This window comes from Sylvia atricapilla, chromosome 1 (genome assembly GCF_009819655.1).
Source record: "Sylvia atricapilla isolate bSylAtr1 chromosome 1, bSylAtr1.pri, whole genome shotgun sequence".
In the NCBI taxonomy this organism is placed as follows: domain Eukaryota; kingdom Metazoa; phylum Chordata; class Aves; order Passeriformes; family Sylviidae; genus Sylvia; species Sylvia atricapilla.
Window position 1 is genome coordinate 9,586,707 of NC_089140.1, and position 25,544 is coordinate 9,612,250.

General features: G+C 38.1%; 1 protein-coding gene across 1 annotated transcript in view; it reads right to left on the bottom strand.

Moving 5' to 3' along the window:
* Nucleotides 1-8,608: 8,608 nt before the first annotated feature.
* Nucleotides 8,609-25,544, bottom strand: part of ESYT2 (extended synaptotagmin 2) — an 81,362-nt gene continuing 64,426 nt past the window's right edge. The window contains 10 exon segments of the mRNA XM_066314658.1: nt 8,609-11,756; nt 11,869-11,918; nt 12,789-12,894; nt 14,237-14,368; nt 14,875-14,973; nt 17,078-17,466; nt 18,409-18,558; nt 19,279-19,365; nt 20,031-20,105; nt 22,036-22,098. Coding sequence (XP_066170755.1) covers nt 11,711-11,756; nt 11,869-11,918; nt 12,789-12,894; nt 14,237-14,368; nt 14,875-14,973; nt 17,078-17,466; nt 18,409-18,558; nt 19,279-19,365; nt 20,031-20,105; nt 22,036-22,098 — 1,197 coding nt within the window. The 3' untranslated portion in view covers nt 8,609-11,710.

Genomic DNA, 25,544 nt, shown 5'->3' on the forward strand with positions numbered 1-25,544 from the left:
TACCTGCGAAGTGTCAGTGCTTCCAAATGGGGATAAAACATGCTCAGTCAAATTCATGTTCATGCTTAAGGAGTAGTATTCTTTCTTCCATGGATCCCTGGTAACGTGGACATAACTTCTTTTACAAAAACATCACGTATTTGATTTCACTGTTTTTTTCTCCAGTAGTGTTTATTGTTGCTGTTGCTGACAGCTATGCTTTTGCTCAGTCCTGGTGAACAATGTGAGTACTTTGCACTTTTCATCCAAAGCAATCAAGAGTCACACAGCCTATATGCCAGAATGTATAGGAAACTATGTAAGCCAGATGATATTCAGAGTCTGATAACTAAGGGTTGTTTTTTTTTTTTTTTTTTAATATATCAGGAAATTATATCTTCTGTTTCTTCTTTGCAGTGTTTGGAAATAGCCAGATCTTGAATTCTGTAATATTCCCCATTCCATTTGTTTGAGCTCTTCTGCAAACCAAAACTAGTCAAAATTAAGGGCTTAATTTATATCTTTCCATTTGGCATTTTCAGTAGCATTTCTCAGTGTTGGCTGCTCAGAAGAGAGGTGTGTAACTGAAGTCAATTACTCTCAGTCTGTAGGAGCAGTACAGCATGTGCTGCTTTACTGTGCAAACAGAAAACCAACTATAACTTCTATAGAAGTTCTCATATCTGGTTGGACTCTTCAGGATTGTGATTTTTAAAATTATGATGTAATTTTATTTATTCAGATTTATTTTTTTCAGATTTATTTATTTATTCAGATTTTATTCAGTATTAAATGTAAAAATCCACTTCTTTAAAAGTAGCATTTAAAACTTCTGCTGTTTTAATTTTTAACATAGAATCTTCCTTAATGACCCTGCCTTTCACAGTTTTAGTTTATATTAAAAATTAAGTTTTTTCACATTTTCTGCCACATTTATTTGATAAGAGAATACATCTTGTTTCAGATCCTGTGGACCTGACTTTATTTCCCAAGTTGGGTGTTCACCTAAGTGCAAGGAGCCTGTGAAACAGTTTGGAGTAAGTTGCATGAGCAATCAGCATACCTGTAGAATTGTAAAAACCAATAAAGAACTGTAACACCTTACATTTATACATTGTGCTAATCTCTGCCTATATTAAAAGTTTTCTGCATGTATTAAAAATCTTTGCCATTTTAGAGCCAAACTGATGGATTTATTTATCATGACATGTAGACTGAATACTTCATTAGTCTTTAAATTAGATGCTACAGTAGTCACCTGGTTACTGTTTATTTAGTTGGGCACGTATCCATTTAGCAAACAAACTAAAACATATTTTAGCTTTTAATTTCTGTTGCATAGCAACCACAGAATGATTTTTTTTCATAGTATTGAAACTAGAAGTTGACACAGATAACAACAGGCTGAATAACACCAAGTGATTCATTTTAAAGGACACACAGAGAAACTAGAGGCAGAATAATGTTTTCTAGGTTTTTTCAAGAACTGTGCATGAACTGCAAGCCAGTAATAAACCTACAACTCTATTTTCAGTTTCTCTAATATTCTCCCTTTCAAGAGTACCAAATTACATGCCTCTCTTTGACGTATCTGTTCATCTGCTCAAAATAATCTATACCCTGTGATAATAATCTAATATTTATTATCATTTTCCTGTCAAGATAGAGCAAAAATGAAAAATGGGCCTTTCACACATGGTTGCTGAGCAACAGCAAATAAAGATTTGCTTTTGTGCTGCTGCTTCGTGAACCAGTCTTTATTCTTGTTGGTGGCCTGCATTAGAGATCCAGGTTACAGGTGGCTCACACCACAATATTGTTGTTTGGGCTAGAGCAAGCGTTCCATTTCAACCTCTAAGAGTCAACAATATAAATAAAAAATAAACAAGTAGTTCCCTGAATGTCAGATGCTTTCTTGACAATATTTTCTTATATTTACAACATTATTTTGTAGATAATAGTTTCTTATGAGACTATTTCACGCGTTATCTACTAGCATGTTGGAGTTGTAACTCCTATTTCTTTTTCTTTGAATATGTAATAAAATTTGTTATAGTTAATACAGTATGAACAAAATCTGCTCATCCTCTGAGGCAGGCTGTTAATAATTTACATGCATGCATTTCCCTTGATTTTTTTTTTTTTTTTTTTGATCTTCACATACTTTGATAAATAATCCGAACAGCATGGGAGGGAGATGAAGTTTCACACTATTCCACTTCTCCAGATCTCCCCTTGCCTGAAGGTAATCCTGCCAATCATGCCATCCTTTATTCAGAGGCAACTGTCACTTCTCAATGCTGGTGTGATTAGACCGTGAAAAGGCTTATTTCCCTTAAATTATTAATATTAACATGAATCAATTTTAGAGTTTAAGAGATTAAGTAGAAGGAAAAAAATCACTGCAAAAGAAAAAAAAAATTATCCGTGTTAACTCACACAAAAATAAGGAAATCAAACGCGCAGAGGGAATGCAAAAGCTGCTCGGGAGCCACTCCCTGGAGTCGCTGCCGACGGTTCCGAAGTCCTGAAGTGCCGCCCCGCGGGAGCTCCGCGCTACTGCCGGGGTCCGTCTGCAGGGATCCACACCCTGATCAGTTCAGGCTGGGAAAACACAGCAACTCCATCTTCTTTGCTTTGTTATAATGCTTCATGACAAAATAATTAGTTATTATATCCTGAAGAGGGCTGGAGCACCTCTCCCACGGAGGCAGGCTGACAGACCTGGGAGTGTTCAGCACAGAGAACTAAAGGCTCTGGAGAAACTTTAGAGCACCTTTCAGTGCCTAAAGGGTTTACAAGCGAGGAGGGGGAAAATTTTCTAAGAGCGTGGAGAGACAGGACAAGGGGAATGGCTTTAAACAGACAGAGGGCAGATTTGGATTAAATACTGGGAAGAAATTCTTCGTTGCGAGGGTGGTGGGACACTTGGCACAGGTTGTCCAGAGGAGCTGTGGATGCCCCACCCCTGGAAGTGTTCAAGGCAAGGCTGGTTGGGGCTTTGAGCAACCTGGGATGGTGGAAGGGGTCCCTGCCCATGGCAGAGGTGTTGGAGATAGATGATGTTTAGGGTCTCTTCCACCCCAAACTGTTCCATGATCCTAGAATTATTTGCTGTATTATTATGTCCTTACTGTTACCACTTGTTCCTTACAAGTAGTGTTACAAGTCACTGACTGTAGTTTTTCTCTCTTCACTGTTAGTACCATGAAAATGGAAAGGTTTCTGAAATGTTATAAGATGCTCACAAAAAGAAATTACAATAACAGTATTTGCATAGCTGAATCCATCCCACTGTAAAAAAAAGGGAGTGTAATTTTTCATTACAACTACAGCAAACATTTTCTAGTATGAAGTCATTGTTATCTTTCAGAATATTATGTATCATTGAGTAAATTTATAATACTTTGTCATTTAATTTGTTTCAGATACGTCTGTATTACTTTAACCCTATCAAGTTACATTCTGATAGAGATTTACTGCGCTTACAAGAGTCCTGTCTCCTTGCAGTTCTCATTCTGTTTTAGTCTTTAAGAGAAAAATTGCTTCTAAGGTGCAAAAACCACTGTTATTACTAATTTTACAAGTGTTCTTAGAGGTTTCATTGTGATAGACATGCATCATTTAGATATGACACCATCTCTGTTCCATCTGTCTAGTACAAAACATGAAAATACTGTACAAATATCAGAATGGAGAAGATTGGCTCATCCACATTAGTTTATACATATGTAAACACACACAACAAACTGCTTTACATTGCTTGGGCATTATACCAGCATTCACTTGGCTCTCACATCTGTGTTGGCTCTGTCCTTGGTGTTCCCCACGTCCTTGATCCAGACCAGGAGCCTGACCAAAGCCCACTGGGGTTTTTTACAGGCTGCGTGTCCTGCTGCCTTCATGCAAAACTGACAGTAGTGTAGAGAGCCCGGGGGGAAATGTGGAGCCAGGCACTTGTGAGGGCTTCCATATCCACTGAGTTTAGACATACCTGTCATTTATTCCTGTTCTGGGTATCAAACAATGTCATCATCACAAGACCTTTGTTTTAGCAAACTTTCTGATCATGTCCTGAAACAAAGGAAAATTGATTCTTATTTTTTCTAGTAGACTTTTATCTGTCTTCTGTTTTCCCCTGTGTTTACTGTACTGCTCCATGATGGATTTCATTGTTAGCTATCCCGAGTTTCTAGCCACATGCTTGAATCAACAATAAACACTTAAAGCATAGTGATGTTTCAGATGTGCTGGTCAAGGCTGTTTTCCATGTCTTGAACTGTAATTTCACTTCTGCCTGCTTCTGATTAATTTCAGCATTTTCCACTTAATCTCATTAAAGTTGTGTCAGCATCTCGAGGGAGTTCTAGAATCAAATCTAATTTGGTATCTAAGACATGAAACACCTAGGGTGAGTTGCTGACAGAAGCACGCAGAATTTCTGAACTGAAAACCTTAATCTTCCAGAAGTTTTATGTTTCCTCACATCATGGACCATTTTTTAAATTTCCCTGTGCCTCATGACTAAATACCTCTACAAAACCATTTTGGCAAATTGAATCCTCCATTATGAGACTCAATTCTTTTAGGCTCTCTGGTGCCTCAGAGGAAAGGGGGAGAGCAGAGCACAGTGTGGACCATACCTGTTGTTCACTGCTTTTAAGCCAGCGTGACTTGAGGCTGCACTCCCAAACATGCCTCTTATCCAGACACTTCCTTATTGTACAAGAAACCAAGCGCACAGGCAGCAAAAGTGGATTCTGAGAACAGGATCCACTACCAGATGCTACCATCTAGTGGAATGTAACAGCACCTTCAGAAATAAACACCAGGCACTAATCACTGTACATGGAAACTCTTTAATGTCTCAATGTGAAGATAGGCAAAACTAAAACGTTTTTATCAAAATAAATTAGAAACTAAGCATTTTTTACGTCTCAAATAATCTGAAATTGAAAAAGCATATCGAATAAAAAAAAGGCATAGAACAAAATTGGCTAAAACTAAGATTGAAACTTGTCAGAAAGCTAATCTTAGTACTTCAAACTTTTGATTTCAGCTTATTTTACATGCAAATTAATTTTTATCAAATAAAACAAAGAGCCAGCCTTGCTACCAATACCATTTATGAGTCATAAATATCCATTTCCATTAACCCATTTTAACTCTTAATTTCATTGTCATCACCTGGATAAATGACAGGTCTAGAGACAATCCAACAGCATTGTTTGGATGCTGTTGTCAATTCATCAAATATATATCCAGTGGGACTCTGAGCTGAAAGTTACAACGGAGCACCCATTCCGTGGCTATCATAGTTACTTGAGCTCAGAGAATTTAATGATTTGTGCAAAACTAGATAAACTTTCCTATAAATTGTAGGTGGAAAACATTGCAACACAGTAACTTCAACTTAACCCAAGAGATAGCAACAATCATGCAAAATAGGGCAGGCATTTCAGCCTATCAGTTGAAGTATGTCTCCCATGGGAAGTCTGCATGAAACTGTCTTGCAAAATATTCTGTATTTAATTATTAATCATTGTGACATGCTTAGTAAGCTCTAGTTGTCAGGCTCTGAGAATCTGTAGAATAACACAATAGCTTGCAAATTCAACCAGAATAAAAGAACAAAACAACTTGTCTGAAATTTCATGCCAGAAACAACCTCTGTTAAATGCATGCACCGTTTTTGGGTTTAGGGGTCTTGTTCCAGTTATCGAGTAAAATTACTGACCCTCATTCAGTACCTACAATTACTATTTTGCTAGCATTACCTAGAACTCAAGTTCTGTGCACAGATTAATGTATTTTTGATTCCTATCAGAGGTTTGTATCCTGACTTGGCAAAGCTTGCAGCTCCCAGCTGTGTGACTCCTTGTTTCTGCCCAGCTGGAGTAGCTACATGCCCATCCCTGAGAGCTTGGGCTCAGGAAGGATGCCCAGGAAGACCTACAGCACAGGCCAAGAGTGCACAGAGCTCCAGCAGCACATTTACTGAGCTTTCCTTGATGTTCAAAAATGTACTTGAGAGCTGTGGGCCTGATATTTCTGGGTCTGAGAGATCTTAGCCTGCTAGCAGCTGCTAGCTTTTTCCCAAGGAAAAATTTCTCAAGAACGTGTCTTCTCAAAACCATCTTGGCAAACAACTACCCTTTCTCAAAACAATCTTTCTCCAGGTGGTGTTTCGCTGTTTCTCTAGTTAACCAAAGGGATTAGAGAGGTGTCATTCCTGTTCACCAATCACGTTAAGTCTGTATCAGAACACCTTATAAAAGGTAGTAAGAATTAGACAATAAAAGCCGTCTTTTTTCTATGCTCCTGTCCTTCTGAAATATTTGGAATCTCTCGTCCTTCTTTCATGCCCTACAGCAACATCAAGCCATAGAATTGAGGTTGGAAGGGACCTCACCAGATCATCTAATGCACCATCCTGCAGAAAGGAGCTACTTTGCTTAAATAAGTAAAATTGATCATCAATTAGATCCTTACCACACAGCTGAGTGAGTTCACAGGACACAGCTGGGTGCAGGGACATCACAACTTTATCCTGTCATTTCTTGCATAGAGGCTGAGGTGCTTGGTGCCCAGCTCTGAGGGTTGGGTTACCAGGTCCTGCAGGAATGGCCCACGTGTCTCCAGGCCACAAACCACCCCAGGCTGGAACCAGCCCTTCCCCTGCCTGGCTGTGAAAAGCTGGAATCTTGTCTCACTTTGGGCTGTCCTTGGACATGTTTCTGTATGGATCTTAGAGGGACCCTATTAGGCCTTAATTCTCTTGCTTTAAAGTTTAAGCTACTGAGGACTCCAAGTTTAACATGAAAGACAGGTTGGCTTCACTTTGGTAGTATCTGAGGAAACAGAGATGCAGGAGCCTGCTCAAATTGGATTCCACTGTAGATGACTGGCAAGCAATATTCCCTGCAGATAGTGAGAACAGAGAGTATCACCTCTATCACATGAATATAGATTAGAGAACTTTCCTCCCAGAGCTGCCATCTAGTCTGGCAGCTAAATTTACTGCATAACACTGAAAGAAATACAACTGAATTTTTCCATTTCTCATAAAGCGTATTTCATAAGGTACCTGAGAATACTGTTGAGAGCCTGACTGCCTTAGAAATCAGTAGGAAAGCATACAACAGTTGGACACTTTAGAATATACAAAACTACCATTTGGGATTAAATAACCTGACTGCTTCAGCAGCCAGCTACAACCACGAATGGGTCCAGGACCATCTGCAAGTTTTAGTTCTTTCTACTAAAGGTACCATTCAACAGTCAGAGTTTGTTTGAGGGAGAATATAAACAATTAAATTGATTAAAAGAGGTACTTCATAGTAAACATTTTGTATTCAGCTCTTAGCTGAGAAAAATACTGAAAATAGCCACACTGGTAACTTTATTGGCAAACACTGCTTCTTGGTGGAGACTGGATGAACTGAAAGCCCAAACCAGTTTGAACAATACAGCAAATGCGAAGAAGAATCTTGGGCTGGAGTGAGCCCATCAAATTAATCCCAAAGCCATCTGCAGGAGTGTCTTGAACAGTTATTTCTGCTCTCTAATAAGATCTGTGAATACACAAGCAGTGCTGATCCAGCTACCACCTGCCTTGCAGGAATGAAGGTTTGATCTTGACCCAACTCAGAAAAATGCCAACACCTGATCAGTACTGGCACTGCCAGGGAGTGCTGCAATCCAGGACCACCTTGCTGTGCCATGAGGGAGCTGTGGAGACAGCCATGCTTTTCCTTGGCTTTAGGTGCCTTCCCATTGCTTAGCAGATGCTTTTTATTCTGCTAAAAAAGGGACGTATCTCCTTGAAAGAAAAAAAAACACCAAACCAAAATAGAACATAATTTTATAGTTAGTAACATTAAAGATCCAGTGGGGCCCATTCTACATGAAATAGTGACTGGCTGATGAAGTTTTGCAACTTTTATTTATGACTTATGAAAACTGACTGAATATTATGAGTTCAGACAAGCTGTAGCTGTTTATGGGAAGAGGTATCATATTTAATTACAGAATTATAACTAATTATGAATTAATGTTTAATGCAAAGAGCATAATTTCTCTGGCAGTTTTTCTGGAATGGATAGAGGATACAACACCCCTTTTCTTATTTATGCAGTACATCATTATATTTTCCATCAATATTTGTCTTACCAAGCAAATGAAAAAACAGGAAAGAATGCCACAGGTAGAAATCTCCCGATTCTAAATCTAAGGCAATTAAATACAGTTCTAGGTCCTTTTGAAAGCATAATTAATAACAATTAATTAGTAAGTGCTAGATTTATGACAGCTTGTTCAATTGATCAATTTAAGAGGAAAAAAAAATTTAGACACTGAAGTTGAACAAAGGACCTGCTAATTCTTAGGTGTCAATCTGTTCCAGAACAAGAAGCATAGAAATCCCCATGAAGTATACTGCACTTCTCACACTACTTTCTCTCATGTAAGACCCAAAAATCTGCCTACAGACCTTACAGCAAGACTCCCTAGGTTACAGGAGTCTGGATACAGGATTGTTTTAAAAATTCACTTCACTGTATTACCAGTTAGAACAGGGATATGCAAAAGAGAAGGGGTGTGTGTGTGTAGAGAGAAGCAACACACCAAGTTCCATACGAACCATTTATTGAATAAATACATGCATCATAATGTAGAATTACATGAGCAAAAAAGGCAATCTGTACAAAAGTGATTACCCTTTGTTCTCATTTTAACTCTCACCATTTGCTGCAGCTCTGATAAAGGATTCAAGACAGAAAATTAAAACTCTTTTAGTCCACTTCCAAGTGATATGCATGCTGATTTGAGTTCGAGTTATACCACTGCTATAGTTAAGAAAGCTGGTTCTCTTGTCAGTGAAGCAGAGTAATTCTAAAAACAGTTTCAATAGTACAGAACATGTGTTGGTACATACAGGTAACAAAGCTTATTTTTAACCATTTCTTAAACATCTTCATATGTTCATATTTTAAGGCACAGAATAAACAAGAACTACAAGAAAAGCTGTCAGTTGATATTGAATAAATGACTTGCTAACAAGGTGCCATTTTTGCCCAGAGGCAAAATTGTCCTTCCAATGTCCATATAAATGGAACAACTGGAATTTGGTAATACGAAAGTTGCATCCAGTATCCAAAGAATCAGTCTTATCTAGGCACTCACAGTCTGATCCAAATTCACTCAGGAGAATGTTTCTGAAGATCTGGCATTCAGAACTGATTACAGACTATGGGAATTCTAGTTGTTGAATTGCAATAACAGTTCAATCTCTTCATTTCAGATTCCTAAATGGAAAACGGGATCTCTGAGAACCAATTCCTAAATTTACATAGTGAGCTATTTTGAAAACCTGCTCTATATTCTTTATGCTATTACTCACTTTGTGCTATCTTTTCACATTTGCCTGAACACAGTATTTATTATTTTCCACCTTGAAAGACAGAAATTTTTATTTGTTCAAGTGCAGTTTTCTGTCCCCAGACTTCACTTAAGACTTGACACACTGAATCAGTTTAACACTCTGTTGGCTGCAGATGAAACTTTGTGCAGTCACTTGCCAAGATGCAGAGCAAAAATCCTTTCACCTCAGACTGAACCAAGGCAAAAGACAATTATGTTGAACTGCTACTCCTAGACCTCATTTATTCAGATTAGCATTTGGTTTCTGCATTTTCATTGCATTAAGAACAATTCTCTGTCTTTCCATTCTTAACATTTTAATGGAGAATTAGCAAAGAAAATACGTATTTCATAATATATTTTATATTAATAGATGAGTGAATATACAGCTACTCATACATTCCAGTATACAGTGAAGCCTTCAAATGGAAGTGTTTTCTGACAAAGAATCTCTACTGCCCAGCCCAGTAACAGCAGTTACAGTACAATTTACAATGTAAGATTGTTTGATAAAATTGTCTTGTATAAAACGTGGCAACAAGAAGGCCATCACTCTATAGAGGTGTATGGTGCAGGTCACACATATCCATAACAAATGTTCATGTTAAATTGAATTTAGACAAACTTGAAGTTTTAGACTTGAAAAAGACAAAAAGCTACATCTATGGTAGGCACTTTGGTACATCTAGTAATGTAGGCAAATTCTACATCTAGAGTTAAGGTTCTGTCAGTAGTCTTACAATAAAGCTAATTTCAGGAGTTTATCATTCTGCTTTAAAATTCTTTCTTGGCTGAGACATCATTCTAGAATCTTAGCTAAATAATATACTTTGTCTAATTGCATACTTTTCCAAGGATGAGGATACTGGCTCGGCAGAAGCCAAGCTGTTCTCTTGGATTTTTAATGCACATTTTTCTAACAGTCTGAAAAAACTTACCAGAAAAAGAAAAATCAGTTCTGAAGACAAAAAAAAAAAAATTCCCATAATTCATAAAATGAGAGTTACGAGCTCAGCTGTTGGGGCTGATACTCTCCCTTCAGATCCTGCCTGCCTGGATCAGTTTGTGCTGACGGTGTCCCTGCTGCCCAGCCCAGGCAATGCTTCAGGACAAGGACAGCACTGCTCAGAAACCTGCGTGGACCATGAAGTGCATTTTGTTCATGCACCAAACACACTACGTAGCAAGGAAGCAACTGTCAAAGACAGTCAGTGTCATCTCAATTCCCCACTTTCTTACCTACTGCTGTTCATTTGGGGATCACAGAAGGTATCACATAACATACTATTTTAGCACAGTACTGTATAATAAAAAATAACATATGTCTTGTACATATGCCTGCTATAGGAACTTAACTTGCAAGCTGATTTGTCTACTTATAAATCAGTGAAACATGGTGGTAAGGACAGCTTAAAGTGGTTTGAGATCTTCTTTACAATACAGAAAAATCCATGTCTTCATACCTTCAAAAGATCACATGTCTAATACTCCAGGGTATAGGAATAAGTAACAAAATCCAACTGAACCTGTATAATAAAACTGTACTGTTATGTTTACTCCATTAAATGAAAACTCAGATTTAGAAACTGTGATTTGTGGACCTCATCCTCTATTTATACAGTATTTATAGAATTCTCATTTTTATTTATAATATTCTATAGCATGATTTCCCAATAATACATTTATATATAAATATTAAAATGTTAATGTTTTATACATTTTAAGCTAGCCCCACTGGGCCAGAAACACAATAAAGTAAAAATGTTTTTCTGCACTTTCTTTTTGCAGAGTATCACAAAATGATTAAGACCATTGTGCTGCAAAGACAAAAGAGATTTATCTGAAGAAATAAACATGCATTTAGAAGAAAATATCTGTATCCTTTATCTAATTTTCTTCTGAATTCAAACCAGCATGAAAGAATTATAAAAAAATAGTATATATTTACATGGTACAGTATACCTTGGTGAGATATAAAACAAGGCAGGAAAACAGCAGAACATGTTCTTTTCACTTGCTAATAGGTACAGCCATCATAAAGATCAATTTAAACACAAAGGGTTACTTTACTATACTATTGCACATTACAGTAACACATAGAACTGTTTAGCAAAATAAAATACAAAGTTTAACAATGAGGAAGGCTATGTCTACATAAAATGACCAAGTGTTATAAAATTATTGGGGATGTGTCTAAGAACTAAATCAATAAAGCTATAAAAATAATATTGGTACATCTCTGAAAACAACACGTTAAAAATATATAAAGGTTGGCAAAATTATGTGTGAGGAATTCCTGGTGTCCATGGGCCTAACTTGCACCATGTGGCCTTGTACCATCTTCTGTCAAATCATACCTGAAAAAGAAAAAACCAAAGGATTGGTTTTTACATTTAGCATGTTATTAACACAGTCATGGTTAGTATGTAGTATTATTATTATTATTAATAAAGGAAATGTTACACTTACCACTGGGTCCAGCCTTTAGCAAGTTCTTCAGATGCCAGAGGTACTAATACCTGTGGAAAGTGAAATTATCAATCAATGCACTGTGCATGCCTTTCATTTTATTTTTATTAAAGATCAAATCTGACAGTCCTGTAAACTGCAGTGTAAGCAATGCCATTGGTAAATGATGTATTTTACATCCTTGTCATCACAACTCTCTCCTATCTGCCTAAAGGTTTTGACCTTAATATCCACACCCTTCAGTGGTCCAGTCCCAGAGCACATCACAGCATGGCAGTGGCAATCAGCAGATGTGTTCCTACTAACAGCCTTCCAGATGAACAGGAAAACTGAGGACACTGCTCACCATCAACTAACCATGATTCTGTATCTCTCATCCTCCTCACAGAGCTCAAATATGGCAAGCTGAAAGGGTGTAGGAATTTACTATTCCTTTTTCCAAATCATGTGTGTAGCAAATCGGGTGATTTCATGTGTGCCTATAGAACACTGAAGTTACAAACACAACAGCTGGTGTTGGCACTGGGAATGTCTCCAGTAGCAGCTCTTTCTCATGGATTTTACAAACTGGGAATTTAATTACCTGTGTGTTTCCCTAAGTACTCGCTTGTCTTTCCAGTTTTGTCTGAACATTTTCTGAAATATTGCCTGGTTTCTACTGCTTCTTTCCTTTCTCTGACAGCCTGACAAACACATTTCTTTTGTTACTGAGAACTTACCACTCTCTAGAAGAGATTACTGCCTCATCTTTCTAAGTCTGGCTCCGCAGTTTGTTCCTTCCCCCACTGAACCCTGACATCTAAGGCACCTATAATTTTTAAAAGCTTCATACCTGAATCAGGTGCTTCAATCAACACTAACTCATATGTCAAGAGGATTTTTGTTTTGTATTAACAGAATTTGCTTTTTTGTCAACTTACTTTGCCAAGCAGCCCTTTATCTTTGGACAAGAATCCACCACTGTTCTTCACTGCTACATCTAGTGTTCTTCTCTGTACTTCAGGCAGGGAAACACTGAAATCAAACCTGACAGGCAGAGATGCTTTAGAGGGAATATTGTACCAGAGGTGCAAGTTCAGTTCCTACAGCTAAACAGTCACTCAAAGCAAAACCAAACCATCTCCCTCCCCAAATTAAAAAATGAGGTCTAAGACAGATGAAGAAAAAAATCCCAGTGTTTTGCCTAAATTATTTCTTGAAAACTGTGATCAGTATCAACATCAAATGTTTGAGACTTCTGTTACCTTTGGCCTCTAGAGGCCATTGCTCAAACAAAACAAACACATGAAGAAGACAAAAGGAATCAAAGGTCAAGCACTGACTCTAGAGAAAAGAGAATGTGGAATTCTACTGTACCGACAGCTCAGTATTAGTATTTTCCAAAAGGGAAAGATTGGTCAGTCTTACTGATCGTTGAGACTTGATAACCAGAGCTCCTTTTCTTTCCTGGCTGGCTAAAGAAAACTATCAAAGATAGCTCTTTGCTAGAGCTGAAACTTAAACAAAGTCAGGAGAAGATTATGCCACAACCTAAAATCTATTTGTCACTACAGTTCTTAAACAGCTTTATTGCTCTGCAATACATTTTCCTTGGAAAGGCACAGTGAAATAAATCTATTACCTGGAATGAACAGGAGAGAGCTGCACTACCAAGAAAATCTGCTGGAGCCTCTAACTAATGATTTACAGATTTGCCTTGGACAGAAGGGACTGAGGTGGTGTTTTCCCTGAGTTAATGTGCCATCTGTAGAAAAAGGTCTTTATTGAAAAGTGATGAGTGGGAGAGAAAGGGGCAGACACATGAGGAAAACTACTATCAAAAAGATGAGTGCAAGGATAAGGAGTTTTATGCACTATAATATTGCACAAGCTGGTACAGCTTCCAACATATGGGCCAGGATATAATCTACAAAGAATTTCCTGACTCCCTGGATGCTGAGAAGTGCCACCAAGTGACTGAGCAATGTGACCATGCACAGGCACTGGCTGCCAGCATCAGCCAGGCACTCAGCCAGCCAAGCTTTCTGGCAGGAAGGGAGATCAGCAACATTGGCGAGCTAAAGGCACTCGTGTCCCCACCACCTGCCAGGAGAACGAATCCTGCAGCTGAGCTACCGGCACAAGGGGCATGGAGCTGGTGTAGGAAGGCAGGAAAGACAGAAGTGGCAGCTAACAGCAAAAAGGGCTGCGGTGGTAACAGGGAATAGAAGGATAGAAGAGCTGTTACAGCAGAATAGAAAAGTATGATCAAGTCTAATGGTGACAGCCAGGAACTTCAACAGCTCACCCTTCAGTAAGCACAGGAATCTTGATTTGACAGCTTTGTAGTTACGTGATACAAAACTACTACACATAGTTTAGAACCTACATTTGATCAAACACTGGGTTTAATGTCTTCTTTGATACATGTGTTTTTCTTCTTCCTGATCGTCTCTTATCAGGCAATAAATACATTCGCACGTAGGGATCGGATCCCTCTTCGGAAAATGCTATTAGATTTCTGTGGAAGTGAAAAACAAGGAAAAGCACTTAGAAAATCAATGAGACATTGCTGAATGTGTCTACACTACCATCACTTAATTTAGTAGATGAAGCACAAAAATATGATGTGGAGTGACTTGTACAAGACCAGATGACCAGTAAGCAGACAGCAGAGGTGGGAATGCAATGTGTTTCCTAAATTCCAATTTGAACTTTAGATACGGCTTTTTAGAAATCATGTGTTTTGGTCATTCTTTGAAACAGCTTTCACATTCTGCTGATAAAAATCTAAATGTCATTTTCATTTAAAATCTGATAGAGGCATAATAGACAACATAACAGCAAAATCTTCCACAAAGTTTTTACCAATTCTGAGTACAGCTCTGTATATTTTTGTACTTATGCATGTGCTGTTTTAAAAACATGTTTTAAAAAGATGAACCAATCCACTTAAGAGTAAGTCAGAATACGACCAACTTTATAAAGAAACGTGCCCAGATGTGAAACTGTGTATTGTATGCTCACCTGCAGGAATGCACCACCACAATCAATTTGTTTCTTTGTGAACTATGACGAATTGTTAGCTGAATCTGTCCTAATGGAGACTGCCCCAGAGTTGTTCCACTGCAGGAAAAATCAGAACATTATGCTTAGTTTTTAAAATGCACATTAGAAGCAAGACTTAACTGAGCAGTTTTCCCAGAAATCATGTATTATCCATTTAACTTCTCTAGACCATGTGAAACAAGAGACCACGTGCAAGCATGTGAGCATATCCTCATCAGATTCTTGTAGTTCAGTTCTTTGGCCAACAACTCTACTCTCCAAAAAAGGCCAGGTATTCTTGTCAGTCAGCTGCCCCTTAGTACTTCAAAAATCATTATGAGTAAAAAATTTGCCTGCCCTAAAATAAATATCAAAGCAGCATCTAGGAAATTTAAAGAGTAATAGTGCTAACTGCAAGGAAAACCTCAGCCATGGGCCACTCTCAGCTAAGGCCACAAGCCAATTAGAAGACCAGCTCATTCTTTTTTCTAAATTCGTTTATCACACAAATACAGATATTCTTGGGATTATAACAGTGATAATTTAAATCCACTTGCTTTTGTAAAAGCTCAAATCACAGTATAAACACGACTATTTTACTTTTCTATAGCTTATTTCACCCTGAAAGTAGGATTAGAATAGATTTACACTTACAGGTCAGGTCATGTTTGAATAAAAAGCAAGCACCATTCTTAAGAATTTGTGTTTTACAGAATGGCCAACAAGTGCAGTTCCCTCATCTCCATGAAATGCTCACTTTAGTTTGTGTGAACTGACTGTAAGTATTTCCCTTATCACACAGGACAGTATGGACCATATTTGCTATTTCTCAGCCACCTGAAGGATATCTTATCTTCAAGGGAGAAGAGTGCCTGTTTTGTGAATACCTACTACAGAGTGATTGCTCCATTAAAATTTCCAGGTCATTCACTTTAAAAAATAGAATGAAGATTTAATGTCAGTATTTTCTTAATTAAAAAAATAATCAGAGCACCTAAAAATGTGGCTTGCAATAAAGGACCTCATTACCTGTAGCTTTACTACTCTCACCAAATGACAAAGTATGACATTTATGCATTACACGAGGGGTAGTATTTCAATCTTTAACACAATTAACAAACTCAGTTTTGGACCAGAAGAGAGACTGACAGAGTCAAGACAAGTTAGCACATGACTATGAAGATAAATGGGGGTCTGGAGCACATAAGCATGTGGTATATTTGTACCAACTGAAGAGACAGCCAACAGCAGACTCAACTGCAGCCCTTCAACTACCTAAAACAAACATTTTAGAGAAGACCAAATCAGACTCCTCATGGCTGTACACAGTAAAATAACAAGAGGCCATAGTGAAGCTGCAGCAAGATAAATTTCAATAGAAATAAGGAAGAATGTTTTAACAGTGGAGTGATTAAGCACTGGAGTTGCTGAACAGGTTTACAGCTCTCTATCCTTGGAGAGAACCAAAAGTTGGTTATCTCAGGTGTATCTCAAGGCCCAAGAAACCTGATCTAACTTTGAAGAGGGATTTGCTTTGAGCAGAGGGATGACCAACCAGAGATTCTGTCCAACCTCTATGAGTCAGTTGATTCTATGAACTCTGACAGAGAAAAAGATTAATTGGTTTAATCCCTTGCAAATAAAAAAATAAAATCTTTGTACTTAGATTCACAGAGAAGGTCCATGAATAGGGAATGAGTAGTTTCCAGTCTCCTATTCAGAGCAGGATGCCTGCTCAGCTGTCCACACTTGCTAAGTATAGCTGCCCACTGAGGCAAGTAAAAAACAACTCAAGAATTTAAGAAAGTATGGCTGCAGCAATCTTCAGTGACTGCATAGTAGCTGAATACCCATTTAACATTCTTTATAGTCAAATATCTGAGTTATTTAAAAAAGACCAACTATTTCCAGCTTAATTGACTTAATTAATGCTAATGGATTCAGTGGTGAAACAGGCAACTACTGCCATGAAACTACAAAGTGCAGCTATGAGAAGAAGTGGGACTTTATCTTGCGGACAATCACAATGGTAAGGAACTTCTAACTGCAGCCTGAGACACCATGAAGCAGCAGAAAATCCCAATGAGCGACCAGTAAAAAGCATTTCTGAAATGTGGGCTGAGCAGTGCAGCTGCGGTGCCATTCCCTGTGTGAGCTGAGGGGTGAGCAGCGGGGGCCGTACTTCTCGAGCTGCCTCAGGCGCTGGCGCAGCTCCTGCGTGGCGATGGGCAGCGAGATGTCGGAGGCGATGCTGGGCGTGGGCTCCTTCACCGACAGGCGGCTGGGCGAGCACGACACGTTGGAGGCCTGCAGGCTGGAGGAGCTGCGGCTGAGATCTGCGGGCCACTGCGGGCTGGCGCTGGCAGCCTGACTTTTATCAGCTGTCTCAGTCTTTTTATCACTCTCAGTCACTGGGGAGGCTGGAACAGGCTTGTTTGGATCAGATGTTGGCGAGACAGGAACCTGAGGCTTAAAAGAGGATTTTCTTCCATCTTTGGAAACAGACGGCCTTTTTACTTGGGCTGAGTGTTGATGATCTGGAGATCTTGCCGGCTTTTCAAGAGAAAGGACCTAGATACAGGAAAATACACATAATATTACTATTTTGCAGTGTAGGAAACAGAAACAAATTTGTTTCTGTAAGAGTCTGGTTGATCACAAGTTGTAAATTTAAGACACCAAAGCAGAACCAAAACCATTCACACTTACTAACTCTAGAATATGAAACGCTTTGCGTGACAAAACACATCTCCACTTTCTTCATGGCAACTGCAGTAACTATAAAACAATGTGAAATTCTCCATTCATTAAGAATTATTCTCCTCATTATTCCCTTCCCATATGCTAAGCTCTTCTGGTGTAAGTGCTATTTACTTTGCAGCTCTAGCCATCTGGAAAGATACTCTGTAATTTTTTCTTCTACATCACAATTTTTTCTCATTAATTGTCCTTACTTTCTCTTTTATAGGTTGCTTTAATTTATTAATGACACATAAGCAACAAAGTGCTTTAGAAAGAAAAACAACAGAAGTTTGACAGTGCTTGCAAAGAGATTTAATACCTAATTAAACCATGTCATTTAGATGTGGAAAAAAGACAAATCAGCTTTCAGGTATGCAAGTTTTGTTTTCAAAATTCCAATATGCTTGAAAGCTGGTTTGAATTTTTCCAGTTCTAAGCAGGTACTTCCTTTCCTTATACACTTTATTTTTTAAAACCATCAGAAACTCAGTTCTATTTCTAGACAGAGGCTATTTCACTGATCTGTAGCCCAGTGGGTTCAAAAGAGATTTGAAGGAATTCAGATTCCAAACATGATTTCCAAACCTAAAACCACAGGGGACCTCGGTTTTAATTAATGCAGGTGACTATTGTTTTATTTTGGGCATTGTTTCCAAATGGGATGTATTTAAATTAGAGGCTATCTCTGTGTACTGATAGACCTGGCAGACCGGGAGTCACCACAGCCCTAAAGATGCTTTCAGATATTTACAACAGGAAAAGTTTGAGTACCCTGAGAGCAATCTTCATGTTTATAGTGCTGTTGGGACCAGAGTTGCTCAGGTGGAACCGCTGATGCATAGTTAAATCTTCACTCTCTAGCAACTGGCTTAGAGGCAGCTTGAAGTTCCCCAAAGAACACTGGTGCTGTTCATCCCTCACCTGAAGGAACATAGAAATTAAGTTGCTTTGTATCATCTGCTTTTTAAGAATTCCAAGAAGGAAATTAATTTTTTATTTAAAAACAAAAAATACAAACAATATTGAAAGTAGTTTGTTCTTAAATCATGCTTCCCTGATTTTAAGATTATTTTACATTGAAGGAGGTAAAACCAGATACACTCAATGCCTTGTTTCTTCAACCTTACCTTCAACAGCAAAAATAAGACATATAGAGTAACCACCACATCTCCATCTACCAGACCCTTGATCAAAATTACTACATGGTTTTTCAAACTTGTTGTGAAAATTAATTCTCACAGCTATTAGATGAAGAGTGACTAAGACAGTTCTCATTTACACTTCAGTCTCTTAGAACTATATAAAGGGTATGTCAGCAGTGCAAACGGATGCAGTATTTGGATAAAGTGTACTCATACTTCCCTTGGTATGAGAGAGGAAAGATCCCTAGTTCCAAACTGGTACAACAAATTTACTTTTGGATTTTTTTTTTAATTAGAAAAGGCAACCATTAACTATATGTGAGAGCCTGGAAGTAAATGGAAATAAACATTTCATTGCCTGGTTTAAGAAAAACATTTCAAGCATAATTTTAATGGTGTTCACATTATATTTAGTCTCATTTGATAATACAGAATGTGTAAATGTTACGACTGCAACATTTTTGAAAAGAAAGGTATCTAAAGAGAGTGAGACACATACCTCAACTTCAAGATCTTGTCTTTTGGGATTGTGTACAAAGAAAGTAAAGTTTTCCTCCCATACTGGTTCATTGGTCTTGTACCTAATCTGCAGTTAAGCAAAAAAGGAAGTACACAGATTATAAAACAGTCTGTCTCACAGAGGTGCTGTCAAGACATGAGCACATTTTTCATTTTGGTGTTTTATTTGGGGTGTGCAGAGAAGGGCAGCAAGGCTCGGGAAGGGTCTAGAAAACAAATCTGATGAGGAACAGCTAAGGGAGCTGGGGTTGTTTACTCTCCAGGAGGATCTGGGGGAAGGAAACTTTTTGCCCTCTGCACCTCCCTGACAGGAAGCTGCCTGAAAGGAGGCTGTAGCCAGGTGTGGGTCAGCCTCTTCTCCTGGGAAAAAAAGTGAGAGGACAAGAGGACACAGTCTTAAAACTGTGTCAGGGCAGGTTTAGGCCAGACATCAGAAAAAAATTCTTCACAGAAATAGTGACTGGGCACTGGAATGGGCTGCCCAGGGAGGTGGTGGAGTCACCATCCCTGGAGGTGTTTAAGAAAAGACTGGACGTGGCACTTGGGCCCATGGTTTAGTTGACAAGGTGGTTTTAGGTCATAGGTTGTAATCTTTGGCTGCTTGCTGCCAGTTTCAGTTCTGGTGGCAACTCAGTGTTGTGCATGTGCTCCATGCTTTGGTAGCCGAATGCCCAGCTCACAGATCAACCAAACACGTGAAGACAGAGCCAAGTCTGAAGAGTAGGAACTTACCTTACTTTCCTGGGCCTTGTGTCCAACTGACAGCAAAACAAGTGGGTTGGGATTGCTGTTTATTTTCTTTCCTGACTGGTAAAGAAAAAGCAAAAACTTTGCCTTCAGAATAAAGCAAAACCTCTCCCCTCTGAAACTTAATGTTTGCATCTTAAAAATACAAATCATATGCATTCTACTACATGCTTCTCTATTATTCTCAGTATTTTGTTCAGCTGGCTGGAATGGCAGACTGGCAAGTAGCTGGTGAACGCATCAACATGAAGGCATCCAACTACCTGAATATGCTGAAGCAAAATGACACTAATAAGCAGGAGTTTTAGACTCATTTCCATTTTCTTTAAATGAAACTGGTAAGATGCAAATTCTTGTCTTTTAATGAGCATTACAATCCCCAAAGCTAATGAAGCATAGTTAGAACTGCAAAATGAATACTGCATGCAGATGGGAGATATGAAGAAAGCACAAACTCAGGAACTTTATATACAGTGCTGTAGAACTATTACATTGGATGTGGTATCCAACACTGACGTTCAATACTTTTCAGTTTGGGGGAAAAAGACTATGCACTATAATGTATGTGAGGGATATTTCTACAGTTTACCAAATACTCTTTAATAGAGAATCAACCATCTGCCATATCTGAGCCTTGCTCACCAGCTGTATAGCATTACATCAAACTGTGAAAACAAACATCAGTTTAGAAACAAATTATATATGCAAAGGAACATTCCAACAATATGTTTCTTTCAAGAATTTCAATTAAATCTAACAAAAATTCAATTCAGAAAGAAAATTTAGACATGAAAGTTAATCATCTCAAGTGGGTGTTAATGCAGTTTAAAAAGCCTAGAAAATGTAGGATACATGGTTACTTTGAGTTCTACCCTGTAGGAAAATCAGGTATAACAACAAAAAAGAGTTAGTTAAAATCTTCTTAATGCATGTAAGGTCACAATTACAACCAAGTCATCCAAATATTTTATATTTTTACATTAAGAAAGTGCATGTCTTTGATATATTTTTTGATGTGAACTTACATTTTAGACATCATACTTCCCCTAATAACTCTCAACTTTAATGTGGCATACTGCTTAGAACCATACTTTCCTTTAGAAATAAAGCTGTTAAGAAAGCACTCCTTTCTTGGATGAATGATGCCTTTTTTTGCGATTTCTAATAAAAAATATTTAGTTCTCAAATAAAACCGAATACAAAGCTTTACAGAACAGAAAGCAAGCTACATTACACTGCAGCTGATGATGTTTTAAAATGGTAGGTGACATTATGTTCATTTTTTCTTTGTCCACAAAATGGTGCCTGAAACTTTTTTCATAAAATTATGGAACTACAGGAGTTGACAAAAAGACCCTGTCAGTAATGCTGATATGTAAACAGGAATAATTTTAACTTGAATTAAGCAGGCAGCAATGTGCACACACACATATAATGTACTTCTAACACCAGGTACTGACAGATTTGCTGTTGACAGCCAATAAAGTCTGTCCCTTGCTCAAATTCCTCCAGCTGAGGATGCGGCTTAGCCCTTTCCAACTTTGCCTACCAAAAAGCTGGCCTGAATTTCTCTAGCACTCACATAAAAGATGTAAAACCTTCTAAAAACTTCTAGCAGAAACAAGATTATTCCAAACCATCATTCAGAGCTGAGTGTAAGGTATCACTCAGTATGTAAAAGATGTCTTAGCTTTCATGTCAACTTCATTCCTTAGTTACTACTACAAATTAGTTCTCAGCACTTTGCCCCAGTCTTCTCAAGCAGCCTGTATTCCACTGATCTGATCTAGAGCTCAAATTACCACAGGCCACAGTATTTTAACAACATCCTGACATTGGCTTCTTGAAATCAAATTCAAGTAAAACAGAATTACACTAAATATGTATCTGGCAATAGAAATCCCATCCAGTGTTGGAAGCAGAGTGTTGCAGGCATTCGTGCATTTCCAATTATTTTGTGACCTTAAATGGACAACTATATTAATGTTACCTTTAGGGCTTTCTGAACAGCAGACTTCTTCAAGCCATCAGGGTTAAATTCTAATGGATTATTCTTTTAAGTCAGGAGAGAATGAACATAGGAAGGGTTAATAAGACATGCAATGAAGCAATTTCACTAGGTTAATTAATTATGACACAACAACATAGGACAAAGCAGGGGAAAAATCAACGTAAAGAAAAAAACAACATCTTTCAAACAAAACAATGAAGGACCACCACAAGAACAAAAAAATTTGTCAAAACTTTTTTTTCCTCTTCTCTGGATATTTTTATTCTGCTTTAAAACTAATATACCCAATTTCAGTCTGCTTTTATTTCTCTTATCATTTTTTTTTCCTAATAAAGATAATTCACAAAATACTGTTATTTAATGCCTGATGCCCTATGAACTGCTGTCTGAATGAAACTTTTTAGAATTTGGTTGAGCATATTTTCACAACTCAGAAGCTTCTCTGATGATAAGTAATTATGCAAAGGAATCCTTTTATGGCAAAAAATGACAATATCTAATTGATAGGGACTTACATCATTATAAAAGTCAAAATTCTTTAAGCCTCTACAGAAAAATGATGCAACACTACATGCTAACCAGAATGAAGGTCTGCTACTTTACTCAGTTGAATGAAGACATGCAAATACCCTAAAACACAGCACAACTAAAACCAGAAATTGAAACTGGCTTCGCAGAACAAAACCTCTGGCTGCTTTCCATTAAATATGTAATTTTTAGAATTTTATTTTAAGATTAATATATTGTTCTTTAAGTGACAGAATAATGTCTAGGAAAATTTGCATTCCATTAGTAAGAAATAATTAAAGGAAATAAGACCTGTAAGTAAAACAGATTTCAGGTTAGTGTACTTATGGCTGGCTTTCTCTTAGGGACAGATTTTTGTTCCATGGCAGAATTCGGTTTTAGAAGCTATATATTGTGGCAATAAAACAAGTGTATAGTGGCCTTTTAAAATATTCTGGTTTATGAACAGGAACTGATCGTAATGCTTTGCCAAAAGAAATGCCTTTCTGAAATGAAAATCTAAGTGATTAAAATTTGAAGAGATTTAACCTTTATGCAGAAATATTGTTTTGCAGTTTCTTTTGGGATGTCACATACTCCAGCTGGCCAAAATATCCCAAAGATTCCTGGCATCCTGCTTGAAAATTTCTATTTCAGAATGTCCATACAATATCCAGCACAAAATCACAGAATATTTTGAGCTGGAAGCAATCCACAAGAAACATTAAGTCCAACTCCTAAACTGAGAGAACCAGAAATAAGGTTTGACCACTTTTGTGGAGTATTTTTCTTGAACATTATCTTTCTTAAAATAAAATCAAGGAATTGTCTGCAGTTATTTATCTGATACATTAGGAACTCAGTACTGTATTTACAGACCTTCAAAGATGGAGACTGCACACTATCCCTAGTTGAAATTAACTGAAACTAACTATCCCTCACTGAAACTAAGGCTTAACTGTTCTCCATTAGGAAATTTTTAAATGCTCGACAGGTACGTTTCTTTCTTTGCTTCAGCACTGAAGCACTGCTCCCTGGTTTTTGACAAAGATAAAAGTGTCCCTTTGTTTGCAGCAGTTGTGGATTCCCCATCCCTGGAAATGTTCAAGGCCAGGTTGAATAGGGCTTTGGAGTAACCTGCTCTAGTGCAGGGCGTCCCTGCCCACGGCAGAAGGGTTGGAAGATGATCTTTAAGGCCCCTTCCACCCAAACCTTTCTGTGGTTCCACAATTTATTTCCTAAGGCTGAACTCCCTTCCTCTGCTAGCCATGGTTACTGTCTCATCATCATCAGTGCTGTGCTCCAGACCTTCTATTGCTACAGCCAGGATCAGGGCCTTGGTAATGGCTAAGTAAAACAAAAGGATTAGGCCATACATCTCACAGGCTGCATTCCTCTTTTCTACATGAAGTACAGTGTTTTCTTTCATAACAATATGACACAGCACAACTATAAACCTCTTTCTGCAGCCAGATATCTTTTCAAATCTCTTTCTTTCTATTTCCATCTCACATTTATGAAGATGCAATGACTGCCCTCTACAGAGAAGTATCTGAATTTGTCAGGTGGCATCTACAACTCACCAAGATAATTTTGAATCCTAAACTGCCACTCAACTTACTGGACTTTTTTTCCTTCCCATTTGCACCTGCATATTCAATACAAATCTTTCCCCTCCTATATTATTATTTCAAAGAATTTTAGAAGTCAAAACCAAACCTATGTGATCATACATAAAGGCAGGCAACCACTGACTCCTGGATAGTGAACATATCTCAATTCCTCTGGAATCATAGCAGGATAGGCCAAGAGGGACATCAGCTGGGGCAAATATGTTTAAGCCAGGCTTCAGGTTTCAAGGGAAGAAGCTGCACGTCCATGAAGATGGTGGCTGAAAGGCTGGGAAGAAGGAGACTCAGAGGAGAAAAGTGGGTGTCCAATGTAAAAAGGGAAGGTCTTGCTTTGGGTGACAAAATAGTCTTGGTAGGGTTCTGAGTGTCTCTGCAGTTACAGGAAAAGAGGACGGGTTATCCAAAAAATGTACTGATAATGACACAGTGGAATTCTCTAACAGCCAGTGACATTTGCAGTAAATCCTAATAACAAACCCATAAATTATACATGTAACAAACTGGTTTGTTATTCAGCCAGCTCCTGATTCAATATGCTTTAGCATATGACTCATTACTTCTTTAGACTCACTAAGTGTTGCTTGGGGTATCTATGAGTGTCTGTCTGATAACCAGGAGACAGTTACCACCTGTAAGCTAATTTTAAGTATGGATAATTTATATATTATAAAGACTACAAAATTGTTATAAACTATTGATTATCATAAAACTACTGTTACTTTTGGAAATTAAACTAACACTATTCTTACACCTTAATTCAGCTAAACCAGATTGAGATGGGTAAATGTCTTGGTGTCACAAATCTAGATTTACAGCTGTCAATAAAGTATCTAGAAAGGAACAGAGAGCACTCAGGATTTCCCTCTCCCCACAGAAAGTGAGCTCCCTTTCTAACACTTCCTCAGTAACTCATGTTACATGCTAGTTACAGTCTGAGCTTGCAGGTGTGAATGTCTGTATAACCTCCCGTGGTTAAGGATGCCCTGGGAACAAGTGCAGTTCTAGGGCTGCTGAAGCTGTTTTTATCCTCTTTACTACAGATCTCTCCTCTCCTGGCCTCCAGCCACAACCCTCCTCCTCCTGCTTGCAGCAAGATCCGCATCCAGGAAACTGCAGAGCCAGGCAGCTCGGAGTGCTGCAGAAAGGAATCCAGACCCAGCTGTCTCAGACTGGTTACTGTTCCACTCTGAGTCACAAATCAATTCAGGGATTTGGAAAGTTGTGTCCAATTTCTAAACAGATGTTGTTCTACATAGACAACCTGTCCTATTGCAAAGATGCCAGATCCACAAAAAATCAGTGCTACACCCTTAATCCAGCATTTTGATCTTTTTAAAAAATAATAATTAA